The sequence below is a fragment of the Hylobates moloch genome, unplaced genomic scaffold (genome assembly GCF_009828535.3).
Source record: "Hylobates moloch isolate HMO894 unplaced genomic scaffold, HMol_V3 SCAFFOLD_13, whole genome shotgun sequence".
Lineage (NCBI taxonomy): Eukaryota > Metazoa > Chordata > Mammalia > Primates > Hylobatidae > Hylobates > Hylobates moloch.
Genome location: NW_026652288.1, coordinates 82,398,967 through 82,415,972, shown reverse-complemented (window position 1 = coordinate 82,415,972; position 17,006 = coordinate 82,398,967). Strand labels below are relative to the sequence as shown.

The window sequence follows — 17,006 nt, the reverse complement described above, 5'->3', positions numbered from 1 at the left end:
TATCTAATAATAATTCTGAAACTTGGAAATTTGGATTGTTAAGGAAACATTTTAAATATACATACATATATATACAAAATACATGAATTTAGAACTCGTATCATCCTCTGAAATTCAGTTTCAGAGATTATATTCTACTCATCACAAAAATAGTAAAAGGAATAAAACTCGGTCTCTGCTATGTCATTGGAACCAATCTGTATAAACAGAATCATAGCTATTTACATTAGTAAAGTGACAGGCCAGATTGAAACGTGTTTCTTTTCTTAGAGATTTTAGAACGTATTTCAATCCCAATAAAATTTCCTATCAAATAAACTACACACTAAGTATGTCTCTAGTTCATTCATAGTAGGGTTTTCTCAGTTGCCTTTACGCAATAAAGAGGTTAGAAGTTTGGATATAAATATTTAAAAAATGAAGTAATAGGATGCCAGGGTTTAAAGTGCACTAGGGGAGCCCTCCTCTCCCCTAGCATCATGCTTTCCATGCTGATTCTTCAGTGCTAGTGTACAGAGCTGTACTGTCCTTCCAGGAGCCACTAGCCACTTGTGGCTATGAAACCCCTGAGACATAGCCATTCTGAAATGCAGCCAGCTTTGTAAGTATAAGGTGCACCCCACATTTTTAAGACTTAGTACATAAGAAAGAATGAAAATATCTCACTGGTAATTTTTACATTGATTCGCATTCAAATGATAATATTTCAGCATACTGGGTTAAATAAAATTATTAAATTTTTTTAAAATGGAAGAAATATTTCCAATTTTTAGAAGTTAACAAATTCCATATCAACTTCATAAATAAGTCATTTACCCCATTAAATCAAAATAACTTACTGCTAATGATGATGTGCTAGAAAGACGACTCATTACATGCTTATCATTGCTGGAAGGACTTCTTCCCTCCACTGAGCCGTGGGATGTCATAAGAGCCCTTCGAAGAGCTCTTTTTGGAGTTTTGGAGAAAGAGAATGCTCTTGTAACCTAGAGTTTAAGTTACAATTAGTTAAACCTAGACAAATTTAATACAGCTGATAAGAATATTTAAACATAAAAAAGCCAAATATATGGCAAAAGTTTTTCTACTGTACTATGTGGCAGGATTAGAATCTCTTTGGCACAAAACAGTGAGGAAATGTGTAGACTAGTTCAACTTTCATTTAGAGAGCACTGCGGTCCAATGGAAGGAGGAGGAGAAAAGAAATCTAGCCTGGGAGAGAACAGACTAAGTTCTTCTCTGATTCAGCCAGTCTAGTTGTGAGATTTCTAATCCAAAAATCCCCTCAACCTCCATTTCTTTATTGAAAGAGTGAAGGAATTCACTTGAATAATAATCTAACATGTTTTTCTTTTATACATCATACATGTTAAATGATAGGAGATACAAAAATTATTAAAATACAAAGCCTCCCCACCAAGGGAAAGAAAACAAAACTTGTACATCTAGCAGTAGAGAATGCGGCTGTAAAACTCTCTTAGAACACTAAAATTCTAGTTCTACTTTTAAAAAGCTTATTATCAACATACTTATGTAATGCTCAACAACTCTGATAAGGTAAGTAAGTTATCGTCATCACGAGAAGACTAAAATATACTTCTAGAGTCAGGAATAGATCCCAGGTACCCTGACTGTCGTGTGCCCTTTGCTGAAAATAACTGTGGCGATATATTTAAGATGAGTGCACACATATTTAAATCTAAAACACCAACAGTACATTTCTACTGCAGGATAGTTCACAGAAGCATCATTATTACAATAACAGGAGGGATAACAAGTTATAGTTACTGTGGCAAGGAAGTCACCGAAGTAAAACTATTGTTTCTGTGGGTCATTTCCTAGAACCGAAGAACAGCTTTGTTTTATAAACTATCTTTATACTGGTGTTTGCAGCAATATTATTTGAATATAGTCTGGAAAATATGTTAGAGATGTGCTAAATAATAATTTCACTAAAACTCACCTTTTTTGAAGTCTTTTTTATTGCTCTTGATGCTCTACTCAATGTACTGTCCATATCTTTTGTATTTACTTCAAAGGATTCTGGATCAGCAGTATAAATAAGATTCTCCTATTGAAAAATAATACTTTTTGTTATCTTAAAAACACACAACTGTTTCTAAAAATCAAACTTTTAAGCATATTTATATATGGGACTATTTATAAATGAAGCTACTCAAGACTTTTCATGTGCTTGATATAACTTCTACCCTGAAATGTACTGACTTAATTAAGGATAGTGAAAAATAAGCATTCAGTAAATGTGTAATTCATTATAAGGGTCATGGATACCAAAGCAATTGGAAATAGACCTCAAAATAAAATCTAACAACTCTGAAACAAGTTAGAAATTTAGCAGACTTAAACTTAATGCTTGAGTATAAAGTCGGCTACAAAACAAATACCACAAACACTGTTCTTGACATAAACTCAAATTAAGATTTAGACTTTCTCCTACTTTACCCTTTTGTCCTCAATCAGCATTTGTAAGGATTCTAAATCAGAGGTTCTAAACCTGTGATCAAGAGCCTGTAGGGTGACAATGAACAGAAATTGGGTGCAAAATTTTGTGTATACATGTGCAAAGGGCATATTCCTGAAGAGTGGGTTCACAGCTTGCATCACATTCCCAAAGGAATCAAAGACCTCATATAACCACAAGTCTACTCTGTACTTCTATGAGGTCAGCCACTGCTGACATGCTGGGGAGGACAGGATGGGGTGGGAGCTGGAGTGAGATTGGTCAATAGGCACAAAGTTACAGTTAGAAAGGAGAAATAAGTTCTGGTGTTCTATTGCACAGTGGTGACTACAGTTAACAATACATTATTGCATTGTATATTTCAAAATAACCAGAATAGCGGATTTTGAAGGTTCACACCACAAAGGAATGAGTGTATTAGGTGATGGATATGCTAAATACCCTGATTTGATCAACACACAATGTATACATGTATCAAAACATCACATTATACCCCATAAATATGTACAATTATGTGTCAATTAAAAATAAATTTTTAAAAAGACCTCATATAGGCCAAGAACCACTGAACCACTTAAACAGGACAATTAATCTCTAAGTAATTAAAAATATTACTTGCCCAAATTATGGTTGGATTTTCAGAAGAAAGCAAGTTAGACAAAATGATTTTATATAGTACTATAACCAATTTGCACTTTAAATTTATAAATCTAGACTATGAATAGCCAAATTGCCTTGTTACACTGGCACTATAAGACTATTCACTCTAATGGTGACAGAGAAAAAACAACCTTGTGAAAGTTGTTTTTTCTGAAAATTTTTTCCATTTTCAAAATGTAGAATATATCTGGTATACCTAACCCATAGTAATCATAAGGCTAAAACAAAATAATGCATAGAAGTACTTTGAAATGAAATGTTAAGCCTCTTTACAAAGCGTTAAATATTATACTCAACAATTATAATGCTTGCTTCAGCTCTCCACCATTGATACACAGACAGCTTTTGTTATTCTAAAGCTTCTCTAATTTTGTCATTTGAACAACCATATCCCCTCTGCCTGCTATAGAACCTCTCTTTCCACTTGATCGATTTGCTAAATAACTCTAGGTTGCTTATCTTGTACAAATCAGTTAATAGTACTTGTAAATGTCAATATCGTTTCAATTTAATGTTACTTTTTGAGTTTAAGAAAAATTCAGAAAACACGAATTACCCATAACTCTCCTAATCAATTACTATCTACACTTTGGTATATTTCTTAGAGATATATTTCTACACGTATAAAATGTTTCTTCATAACAAAACTGGAATATTATTCAGTTTTGTACCTTATGTTTTTCAATTAGCTGTATTTTTTTTGTCTCAAAGGATTTACTCTTAATGAAGAGCTGACAAATCTCTGATTATACCACAATTAATTTAATCATTCCACTATTTTTGAGCATTTAGAGTACAGTAATGGGGAATTACTATGTAATGGGTACACAGTTTCAGTTTAGGAAGATGAAAAAGCTCGAAAAACAGATGGTGGTGATATTGCACAACAGTATGAATATACTTAATGCCAATGAACTATATACTTAAAAATGGTCAAAACTGGTAAATTTTATGTTATGTATATTTTACCACAATAAAAAGAAATAAATGAAAGTATATGTCTTTGTATATGAAAATATTAAACCACATGTTGGTAATTTTCTAAACTACAACACTAGAGGTAGAAAAGCAGAATATGAAAAGTTCCTGATGGAAAAAGGGTATACTGCTTCAACCTATACTCTCACTGTCAGAACAGGAAAGAATCTATCTTGCCTCACTAGCCCTCAATGGTCTCCTTCAATTTTTTTTTATAATTTGATTTGTAAAAACAATTGATATAATGCTATCTTTATCTGTATTGCTTTAAACTATTAGTTGGGTATATATTTTTTTCATGTTTTACAGACATTTTATATCAAATTTTATTGGAAAAGAGGTCTTCATTTCCTACACTTTCTAACTGGTTACTGCCAGCATAAAGGAAAACTCTTGATACATATGTATTTATATTTTATTTGGCTGCTTTACTAAGCTCTGTTACTAATTCTAATAGTTTTCGGTTGGTTCTTGCCAACTATCTAGGTAATCGTTTGTAAAACAACTGAATATTTGATACCTTATGTCAATCTGTAAGAAACAAAGCACTGAGGAATGTGATTCAAGCTCTGCCACACATATCTGCAAGGTTTTACACTACTAGGATTTCCTATATCTCACTGTATATATGGATAAGCTCAGTTGTATCCTTACTTTTATGAACTTAATTCTGCTTTGATTTCATTCCATTTTTATTTCAATTTTTATCAATTTTAACAGATATATACTGAAAACCTACTATTTGATAGAATTTTTTATGTCCATAAGAGGCAAATTCAGAAAAGAATGTTTTGACATTTAACTATATTTTCCTTAAAGAAAACAGTGACATGGTAATTACCCTGATTTGGTCATTATACGATGTATACATGCAACAAAACATAACACTTTACCCCAAAACATGTACAATTATGTCATTATAAATAAAATCAATTAAAAATCAAAATAAGTATATTCTTCTGTTATGTTTTATTTTTAAACTATAAAGTAACTTATCAATGCTCCTTTCAATTGGTAAACTTATGACTTTTTTTTTAACTGACAGCTGAAAGATCCAGTAAAATTAGCTGGAAAATAATTAAAAACAGTGATAATTTATTAACTGTGACTGATTACAAAATAACACACATATACCAAAGAGTCACCTATTTACAAAACAGCTTAGAAACAGGTCAAATATCCATTTATGACTGCATTCTAAAGAGAAAATTACTTAGGAATAAATCTAATAAATACATTTTTGGCCGGGCATGATGGCTCACACCTGTAATCCCAGCACTTTGATAGGCCCCCAGGGAGGCAGATCACTTGAAGCCATGAATTCAAGATCAGCGTGGCTGGCCAACATGGTGAAACCCCGTCTCTACTAAAAATACAAAAATTAGCCAGGCATGGTCATGCACGTCTGCAATCCCAGCTACTCAAGAGGCTGAGGCACGAGAATCACTTGAACCCAGAGGTAGAGGTTGTGGTGAGCCAAGATTGCGCCACTGCATTCCAGCCTGGGTAACACAGCAAGACTTTGTCTCCCAAAAAAAAAGAAATACATTTTTGAAGAATGTACATATGTCTATGCTTATATTTCTAGAAAGTATCAAAAGTCATACCCCTGGAAAGACAGATTAGCCAGACAGGGGTATGAGACATATTTTACTGCAGTATACTGTTGTATATTTGATTTTTTTTCTTATGTGCAAATATTATCTTTCAATTTAATAGACGGTAAAAATCATAGCATGACTATTAAACTAAACATTGGTAAGTTACTCTTTGATGTAAAATGTATCCATTTTTATATGTAATGAAACTAAACTCCAAGTGTGTTAAATTTTGCTGAAATGCACTTTTAATGAAGGCCCCTGAAATTTAAATCCTTAGCAAATGCTAATAAAGGAGCTTCTCATTTTTTTCTGTTGTTATCTTAACTATGACTAAGTATTAATAACCATCGATGAACTAAAAATGGAACCAGTGGCTTTATGCTTTCTCTCAATGAACTAACAAACTGCTTCTGACTTAGGGGAGGGGAAGATAGATACAAGATTTTTTACCTTTCTAGAAGATTCTGGGTTCAGAATGAAAGGGTGAACATATTGCTAGTTCACTAGTGGCTAAGAATATAATAAAATATATTATTTTTGCTAAGATACGAATATGAAGTACTTCCTTTAGTGCTCTCCGCACAGAGGAAGGTAGACAGGGTAAATCACAGGCAAAAGTGCAAAGTCAGGGAAACTTATCTTCAGTAGTCCTAGGTTTATTTGTTATTCATTCTTTCTCAATAATTCTCATTCTCTCTTTAAAAACAAACAACGAAGAGAAAAAACTTTCTGCTTTTTAGTCTATTTCCCTAAATTTCTAAAATACAATATGTACCAGGACAAGGACGAAAAAATAAAATAAAATAAAAGTGAAATTGATAGATTAGCCAAAACTCATTTTTATTTTTATTTACTTTTAAGCTGTGCTGGACTTGAGAACACACATTTTTAATAAATACTTACTATAATTCCAAAAACATTTTACGACTTATTCAAAGTATGTCAAGCATTAAAGAAGCTTTGGAAGGGCAGGAGTTTTTCTATCAACTCCAAATTCACATGTACCTGAAGACAGACCTGCTGAGTTCAAGATTAAAAAGTAGTAGTGAATCTCTCCCACTGAGATATATAATATTAATTTCAGGAGAAACCGAGCCTCCGCTACAGATTTTGAAATCTTATTCATGGGTGTTAATTCACAGGAAATTTTCTAGCATTTGACATCTTAAGCCAATTAACCTGTCTACTCGTGAGTTATCAGACACTTCTCCCCTTTCCCTAAGCTCTCCTCTTACCCTAGTCTTCAAACCCCCAGATCCTACCTATTATGACGTGTCCCCTCCCTTTAGCCTGTGCCTCAGTGTTTTCCTCAAACTCTGTAATCACGCCTATAACTTAGAGCTTCTGATATGGCCAAATTAAAGTGGTATCAATAACAGACATTTATACTAACAACTTACTAGGTATGCCTAATAAATGGAAAAATAATTATAATTTTAAATACAAATCATATTAACTTCATTATAAGTATTATTGGCATACAAGCACAAACTTTTAATATATGTCCAATCGTTGGTCTATTTCTCACGCAGTTAGAAATTCTACTTACAAGTTTAAAAACTCAGAATGAAGACTGCAACTCTTAAGTAGCCAATGGTGATTTATTTGACCAAGATGTAGGATAAGTTTTGAAAAATTTCAAAAGAAATATAAAGTTAGTGGCAAAAGTACTAAATTGTAGCACATGGCATTTAATTATCAAGTTACTTTTAAACTAACCAAACTTCGGGAAAGGGTATCGTTGCTTAAATTTACTTATTAATAAAATTATACTTCTGACATTAGAGGTCAGAAATCATAATGGCCTCCACAAAGCTACCAGCTTATCTTAGGCAATATATGAATGTTAGAGTACGGACCATTCAATTAAAGGTTACACGTTGGCAAGAGACCAAAAATACATACATAAGGATTCTGAGACATAAGATCTTCAATAGATTTAAACTTTAATCTTTAGATTCTGAAATAACAAAATATGGGACATGACATCCATGGGGAGAAAAACTATTAAGATGCTTTGACCAAGAATCAGTCAGTCATGCTCTTGGCCTTAGATTCAAACTTAATGGTATCAGATTAAGTTTTCTTTCAGCCTGATAATTTTAACTCTTACATCATTAATGAGTGGACATGACAAATGAAATAGTATAGAATAAAATAGTTGTGCTTATTTTACTCTTTTAATTAAGAAAGCTCAAGTTACTTAGGGTACTAAAAAATTATATATATACAGGGTACCAAAAACAAAAACTACTAATTCAAAGAATCAGAGATTTTTATATCTTTTTACATCTTGTGTGTGTGTGTCTGTGTGTGTGTGTGTGTGTGTGTGTGTGTGTGTGTGTGTGTGTGTGTGTAGATATACACACACATTATCTTCACATGGAAAAATTCTCAGGGCTTTATAAACATTTACTATATGTAGAACTTTAAACACAGGAAAGGGCTCAACTGAAGTCACCGAGTATCTGAATTTACAAACGTATTTCTTAAGAACAAAATTTCAATAGATTGAAAGAATTTTGTAGTGTAAGAATAAGTCAGAACATAGTTAAACGTTTGCTGCCATCTTGTGGCTAATTTTACTTATGAATTTCTTCCGTATGTTATTACATTTCAGTTCTAGTATTATTAGCCATCATGTGGCTAGTAATTCAATAGAAGAAAAATTTTCTGTTAACGTTTCATTTCAGTATTAGGGTTATAAGTTTGGAAAGCACTCTATAAACTATCTAGTCTGACATTCTGATAAGAGCAGGAGTAATGTCTGCATTAAGGAACTTCTACAGGTAGAAGTTATATACGGATACCTAGAAAAAGTGGATGGATACCTACAAAAAAAAAAATCTTACAATGAGCAGTTTTGAAAGATTTACAACAAAAGTGGTCTCCATCATTTTTCTAGCTAGCATTCTATTGTATGTGCTAGCATTGTATTTCCCTCTCTGAATCTTTTGTGCAACAATTTTTTATTTATAAGAACATATTCTTGGCCCATAGAAATCTAAAAACAAACACACACACAAACAAAAAGTCTGATTATTGTTCTAAACACTTTGGAAGGAGGTTTTCGTCAATGAATACTTACTTTATAAACCACATTATACCTAAATGTCTTCCAAGATTTCACACTTAACTGTAATTACATGTTTCATTCCCACAGAAACACCCAATGCAATCTCAGTTACAGTACCACTGTACTGAAAAGGGTCATCCATTATATCCACATATTCTCTTCAATCTATGTCATTTGTGCAAAGAGTAAGAGGTCTACATCTGTCTATCACATGTGTCTCTCTCATATATAGAGAAGAAGAAATCAAATTATCTTTTAGGGACCTGGATTTCATCCAGGGATACCTGATTTCAGGCAAGTCATTTAACTTCCCTATTTTGATTCTCTCATCTATTTTCACTTTAATCTGTATAGTATAATGATAATTACATATTTATGATAGCATTTCATTTTTAAGAGGTTCACGTGAGAAAAATGGATTGGCAACTTTCAATTTTCAACTTGATTTCAGTAAGATTTTTTTTTTTTTTTTTTTTGGCCAGACACGGTGGCTCACGCCTGTAATACTAGCATTTTGTGAGGCCAAGGTGGGCAGACTGCCTGAGCTCAAGAGTTCAAGACCAGCCTGGGCAACACAGTGAAACCCCGTCTCTACTAAAATATAAAAAATTAGCCGGGCGTGGAGGCGTGCACCTGTAGTCCCAGCTACTCAGAAGGCTAAGGCAGGAGAATCGCTTGAACCCAGGAGGCAGAGGTTGCAGTGAGCCGAGATCACGCCACTACACTCCAGCCTGGGCAACAGAGTGAGACTCCGTCTCCAAAAAACAAACAAACGAACAAACAAAAATCAAAATACTCTCTAATTTTTAGCCATGTCTAAGAGTATTAATGAAAAATCACAGGGTACATTATAAGAAGTCCCAAAATCTTCACTGAATCAGAGCCACAGGGGCTATAAGACTATGAGGGCCTACCTTATGTAAGCCAAGAACTCAAATAATGTTTTGTGTACCTACACTATATAAAATATTTTCGAAAACAACTTATTACATCAGTTTTTTAAATATACACAAAACTAAAACTCTCCATTCATAATAAACAAGTCATTAACAATGTACAGGTTTAGTCTGAATGCACTGTCATGAAATTGAAACTTTCATTATAATACTGTTTTAAGAACTTACAGCATCTGCTTTACAAATGGTGTTAGCTACATGTCGACACAGCATCTTTAGCCAGTTTTCTTTTGGAAGTTCATCTGATGTCATCTGGAAACTGAGTAGCACATTTGCCTGTTCCGTTGGTGGCCTCACAAGCAAGGCAAAAGCATTATGGCAATCTAGGGTTCCAGAATAACCATAAACATTAAGTGTCACTCCTTGGAAAATGACAGATGTATGCAAGTTTAGTTCCCTCAGAGCAATGAAATTCCAATGAAATGAACTATCACTTCTCCACTTTCCTTGTCCTATTTTTAATAAGACAAAGAACGTCACCATATTAAGCTGAAGCACTGAAAAGACAATCTAGTATACCACGTAAGGAACTAATGATGATAAGTTAATGGCATTAAGTAAACAGTATTTTCCACGTCATTTAATATTTTCCATGATAAAAATATTAAAAGTGTTACAAAAGTTGCACGACCAAGATGCTAAAATACAACCTATTTTAAACAAAGTCTGCCATAATTAAAATCCAAAAATGAAGATTTTTAAAACAAATATTTAGTCAGCCTTCCGTATCTGTGGGTCTGCATCTGTGGATTCAATCAACTGCTGACCGAAAATAGTAGAAAAAATAGTAGAAAACAGATTGTATCTGTATTGAACACGTACACACTTTTTATTCTTGTCATCATTCCCTAAACAATATAGTATAACAACTGTTTACACAGCATTTACACTGTGTAGTTACTATAAGTAACCTAGAAATGACTTACAGTACATGGGAAGATGTGTATAGGTTACATGCAAACACTATGCAATTTTACATCCAGGACTTGAGCATCCCAGATTTTGGTAACCAAGGGAGGTCCAGGAACCATCCCCCATGAACACCAAGGGACAACTATACTATGTAACCTTTAATAAATCCAGAATTTGTCAGCTAAGTGAAAAGAGCAGGAAGTTGCTATTCAAGTTTTCTTTAAGAATCATTTCTTGGCTGGGTGCAGTGGCTCATACCTGTAATCCCAGCACTTTGGGAGGCTGAAGTGGGCGGATCACTTGAGGTCAGGAGTTCGAGACCAGCCCGGCCAACATGGTGAAACCCCGTCTCTACTAAAAATATAAAAAAACTAGCCAGGCATGACAACACACGCCTGTAATCCCAGCTACTCAGGAGGCTGAGGCAGGAGAATCCTGGCGGGAGCTGCAGTGAACCAAGTTTGCGCCACTGCACTCCAGCTTGGGTGACAAAGACTTTATCTCAAAAAAAAAAAAAAAAACCCCACAAAAAAACAAAGAAAAAATCATTTCTTATAAAGGAAAAAAAAAAAAAATTTCTCATGAACTGAAACCTTTCATTATTAGAGGAATCAGTAATGGAAAGAGCTAAATATTGTAAAAATATATGCCTAACATCCAAAATATGGCCATGCACATACACCACTGGGTGTCAATTAAACAGATGACACTGTTGTAGGTAGGTATAAATTTTCAGCAATTTCAGGCCTTCAGAGAACCTGCTCTGTAACACTACCAAAGTTAAGAGTAAAACATTCCTTAATACACATATGACTCCATATCAAGTCTACCAGTTACTCTGGGTTTATTTATTGCACCCACATCTATTCCTGATCCGTACCTTAAACATAGCCCTAAAAATGCAACTGTTGGCCAACAGTGAAAGTGTTAAGATGGGGGGTGCAGGTAATAGACTGGTTATTTTGTATTCTGAAGGAACCAAAAGAATAAATTTTGGTGTGGGAATAGGCTAGGTTAGCGTGCTATTTTAATACATAGCCATTTAAAAGCTCTATGACCTTTAACAGATGAGGGTATCCTATAGGTTGAGATAGTACTTTCATTTGAGAAAACAGAAAGTCAGTTCTGTTCCTAGAGATGGAGATGGGATGGAGGTGCAAGAACAATTACTTTAGCAGTCTGACCAACTATATTTAAAGATAATTTACCAATTTAAAAAAGCCAAAATGGAGTAAATCAAACCTACAATGAATATAAACTATTTTTATATAACTAAGAATGTATCCAACTGACATACCTTCTGTCTCTCTTATGTCCAATACCTTCTTAATCTGAGAAAGAGGCATTAGGTGAATATGCTTAAGAGAAGCTGGGGGTCGGGTTTGGCCATGAGGACTCCTAAAAGTGCCAATAACTTTGTGCCGTTTTCTTGCTATCTGATTATAGAAAATAAAAAAGTATCGGTCAATAAAATGAAGAAAAAGAAGGACCAAATACTTAAAAAATAAAATAGCACTAATCACATAAATCTATATATAATTCATTTAGTTATTATTCATTACAAAGTTGTTATAAGCAGAGTTACTATGTAACAAAAGTCAAACATGTAATTGTATAGCAGAAATGTTCATGTTTATATAAGAAGAGTTCAAAAATCAGGAAAACAGGCCAAGGGATATTTTGCAAAAGGTCCCAGAGGTATGAAAGAACTAGAAGCATGATGAGAAGCGATAGGATCAAGGAATGACAGAATCTTAAATGAAACTCCTAGAATTCAGGAGAAGAGGAACAGTTGGCTAAGCAAAACAATTAAATGATTTTAAGCTTAATTTTTAGAAATGAAAAACAACAACAAGTGTTAATTTGATGACAAATGCTAGTACACAGTTTTTAAAAAAAACCCTTAAAATACAGATAAAACATTTAAAAATCAAATATATCCTTAAATCCCAAATTAGTTTCAGTATAACATAATCTGTCATTAAGAAAACATAGATTTTACCCATTTTGAATGTTTCTAACATTTATTATTAAGTATGACGATGGCTATAGGTTTTTATCAGGTTAAGAATGTACCACAATTTCCATTGCCAATTTACCAAGAGTTTTGTTTATTTTTCCTAAACAAACAAGCTAAAGAATAACAGTTTAAGATTATAAGTTTTTATTTTATATTTATTATGAATTCTGAAGTCCAAATTTAATGTTATAAATAAAGCAGTTTTTGTTGAAGTGATTCTAAGACAGGGAGGCTAAAAGAGATAGAACAACAAAAAAAGTAGATTCAAGAAGGTAGGGAAAATGAGAAGCCAGGGACTTGGGAGCTACGGAGATGACCAATACCAGAAATTAAAGTGAATGGCAAGTCGATGAACCAATTACAGAAGACTGCGAGGAATTTGGAGGGGATATACGATCAAAAATTTAAAGTAAGCCATAGCTCTCAGAAATAAGGGATAAAAACCAGAATGGGTTAGCAAAGAAATAAAGATAACCTATTAGATGAATAGAGCAAGCTGACCTAGGGACTCCAACAGGAAAAACCTATAAAAGCTTTAATAGAAACAAAGTACAGAGAAACTATATACAGTAAAACCCCATAATGATGCGAATCCAGATAAAATATAATTGAAAATTGACTCTGCCTAGCATCTGTTCTCAATCAGGGCAGGCTAAAGTCCTTTTCATGAGGGAAACAGGTAGTTGAGAATTATCTGTCGCATCATTTTTTGACTTTCTCACTTCAGGAGACAGTCAATTGTGTATAGTGGTTTGACTGTCTTTACTTTTGTGCTTTCTGTAACATGATTGACCAAAAAAGTACTTTTCATTTAGCCTCATAACGACAAAACTCTGCATTTAACACAAGTGAATTTCTGGTGAGATTTTATTGTACGTGTAACTGTTCTGCACATGAACTGCTCTTTAAGATTTCCTTGCATTTTATACTATAAATAATAATGTATATGATATATAAGAAGGCAACGCTTTGATAGAAGTAGGAAAAGACAAAAGGAAAGCATATAAGACTTTAAAGAAAAAGGAGGCAGGTGCAGTGGCTCACGCCTATAATCCCAATGGTAATCTCAACACTTTGGGAGACTGAGGTGGGTAAATTGTTTGAGTCCAGGAGTTTAAGACCAGCCTGCGCAACATGCAAAACCAGTCTCTACTAAAAATAATTAGACTGGTGTGGTGGCGAGTGTCTATAGTCTCAGCCACTTGCGACGTTGGGATAAGAAAATCACCAGAGCCCAGGAAGTCAAGGCTGCAGTGAGCGGTGATCTTGCCACTGCACTCCAAGCTGAGCAATGAGAGTAAGACCCTGTCGAAAAGAAAAAGAAACAGAAACAGAAACAGAAAAAGAAAAAGAAAAAGAAAAGAAAAGGAAATTCTTTAATCATTTTGATGAAGGTAACAGAAAGTTTCCAGTGACAGAAAAGTCAAATGAGTCTTCTTATTAATGTCTGTTTTATAAAAATGAACATTTTTCTCTTCTGAGATGAAGGAAAACCGCACTTCTTTTTATCCCTCACTACTGTTGTTTAAAAATACGTATTAGAGGGATGAACAAGTTAAAACACACACACGTAATTCAATTTGCTTGCAGGGGTAAAACAAAAAGAAAATCTAATTGAGTAAGAATTCTAGAATTAGATTCATTATACCCCACCTGACCCCTCATTCACTCTAAAACCTGCTGATTTAAGAAGAATCGAGGAATCATAAAGAATTCATAATAGTAAATTATCAAGTTATCTCCCTCTTCAACAAAATACAACCGCATCATTATTGGAAAAAATCTACTGAAATTTCAAAAAACTCAGAATTATTTTACAAATCTTGAATAAATATACATAGAAACAAGAAGTTACCAGATTTCTTGACCTAAGCATTTATTTGCATGGAAATAAATTTTCATTTTAACTTAGATTTGAAGTCATGAAAATTTACACTTCTTATTAGACCTTCTTCTAAAAGCATTCTATTAACAGTATTAAATCATAAATTGTCCTCGATTTTTTTAAAAAAAGATTATTTGAGTTTATTTAAAATTCTACATTACTCTTCAATTAAAGCTTGGTTTTAAATATTCAGGGAAGTTACAAAAATCCGTAGTGTTATTATACTATGTGAAGTACATCTTTACCTCTAGGCAATCATTGAAGAGGAAGAGAGTTACTTGTTCTCCTCTGTCACAGGGGTGCTCACCTAGAGAAATTGTTTCAACCCGCTGTACTAAGCTTCGGTGAGAAGATAAAAGATTAGCCTGTATAGGTTGAAAATATAACAAAAGAGATCACTTGGTATCAAGTAATTTTTAAGAAGTTGTAATTTAAAAGAAAGTAGTGCCAAGATATTATTTATATTAAAACCACAGAAACCTCATTAACAAGAAGAAAATAAATTAATAATTGTTAAAGAAGAATACTTACTGGGCATCCATCTACTTCATAAACAACATCAAAAATTTGCTTTTGAGCTTCTGTTTTTCTCTTATCCTCATTAATATGCCTGAAAAATAGTTATTTTTAAAACTTTTAAAATAGAACATGAAAACTGCAACAAACACAACTCATGTCACAAGTTGTGTTTGATGTGAATGTCTTAATTTTGATAAGTGAATCAGTTAAAATACTCCTTAAAAGTATCCCATTAAAAAAGTTTCCATGCCTATGGAGCCCAGGATGAGGAAAACAAACAAACAAACAAACAACTTCCAGCCAGGTGCGGTGACTTGCGCCTGTAATCCCAGCACTTTGGGAGGCCAAGGTGGGTGGATCACTGAGGTCAGGAGTTCGAGACCAGCCTGACCAACATGGTGAAACTCTGTCTCTACTAAAAATATAAAAATTAGCTGGGTATGGTGGCAGGCACCTGTAATACCAGCTACTCAGCGGCTGAGGCAGGAGAATCACTTGAACCCAGGAGCAGGAGGTTGCAGTGAGTTAAGATCACACCATTCCACTCCAGTCTAGGTGACAAGAACATTTTACTATTATTCCTTTCTATATTCTTTACTATACTCCCTATGCACTTTCTAAAATACATTAAACCTGTACAAAATTAAGACTAATAAAATTTTGAAGTTCTCAATTTAAGTTCAAATAAGATTTCATGTAAGTCTTCCCAAGTCATAGGCTAATCATTTCACTGAAACAAAAACTAAGGCTACTGCTTCAGACAAGATAGAATAACAGGGAATGAATTTACTTTTCTGCCTGAAACAACTAAAAAAATCAGTCAAAATATAAAGAAACAAGGGTTCTCAAGACACTTAACATCCATTTCTGTGAAACAGAAACAAGCTAAGCCCTACAACTGTCCTGGCTTATAGCCTAGAGAAAGTTTCTTCCCTGCAAAGAAAGCACAGATAGTGCCTAGCTATATCCCTAAGAGAAGAAGCAAATGTGGGAGTCCAGTGTGATCAGATGCCTAGTTTGCAGAGCAAATTACTGGAAAACAGCTGTACAGAGAGAACTCCTGTTTTCAGAAGGCTTCCTTGTGTACACAGTTCTCGACTTGATCACTGCATGCATGTAAGAAAACTATCCGAGGTTAGGGAAGACACGTTAAAAAATCAGAGTTAACAGTGCTCAGTGCTCATATGGCATGGAACAGTGACATCAATCAGAGTGGAAAACTTCAAGATTAATGTGACATCAGGGTAGAGTACTAAGAAAGATCTTTCCTCAATAGTGGGGAAAATTAACCTTAGACTGAATACTATTCTGATTCTGCCTAACAAAGTTTAAGAGCAAGACATGAAAATATCAAACCGTTTGCAAGCTACTTAAACTGCATGCCAGGAAAAACCCAAAAACACTTTTAAGAATACAAAAATATCTAGCTCTCAAAAAAGTAAAACTGACAATGTCTAGAATCCAATAAAATAATGCCAGGCATGCAAAGAAACAGGAAAATAAGACTAATGAGAAAAAAAAACAAACCTGAAACAGAGATAAGTGAATTAGTAAATAATTTAAAGTTATTATATTCATGTCATAAATTCTAAAAACTGCAAGAAAGATTGAACATTTTAAGCAAAAATATGAAAGATATTTTTAAAAGATCTTATTTACTGACCAGATAAAAGTTATCATTTTTCATTAGCCTCATAACAACAAAATTCTGCATTTAACACAAGTGAATTTTTGGTGAGATTTGGTTGTATCTGTAACTGTTCTGCACATGAACTGTTATTCAAGATTTTCTTGTAATCATACCATAAATAATAATGTACGTGATATATAAGGTGGCAACACTTTGGCAGAAGTAGGAAAGTACAAAAGGAAAGCATGTAAGACTTTAAAGAAAAAGGAAGCAGTGGTCATCATTTT

At 33.6% G+C, this 17,006-nt stretch overlaps 1 protein-coding gene across 4 annotated transcripts in view; it reads right to left on the bottom strand.

Annotated features, from left to right (window-relative positions):
• ECT2 (epithelial cell transforming 2) overlaps window positions 1–17,006 on the bottom strand; it is a 69,193-nt gene that overhangs the window by 3,788 nt on the left and 48,399 nt on the right. For all 4 annotated transcript variants that reach the window (XM_058426809.1, XM_058426810.1, XM_032174010.2 and 1 more), the window contains 6 exons: window positions 15,102–15,180; window positions 14,816–14,935; window positions 11,963–12,101; window positions 9,922–10,076; window positions 1,964–2,071; window positions 840–986 (listed from right to left, as the gene is read on the bottom strand). In XM_058426809.1, coding sequence (XP_058282792.1) covers window positions 840–986; window positions 1,964–2,071; window positions 9,922–10,076; window positions 11,963–12,101; window positions 14,816–14,935; window positions 15,102–15,180 — 748 coding nt within the window. The remainder of the gene's footprint in view (window positions 1–839; window positions 987–1,963; window positions 2,072–9,921; window positions 10,077–11,962; window positions 12,102–14,815; window positions 14,936–15,101; window positions 15,181–17,006) is intronic.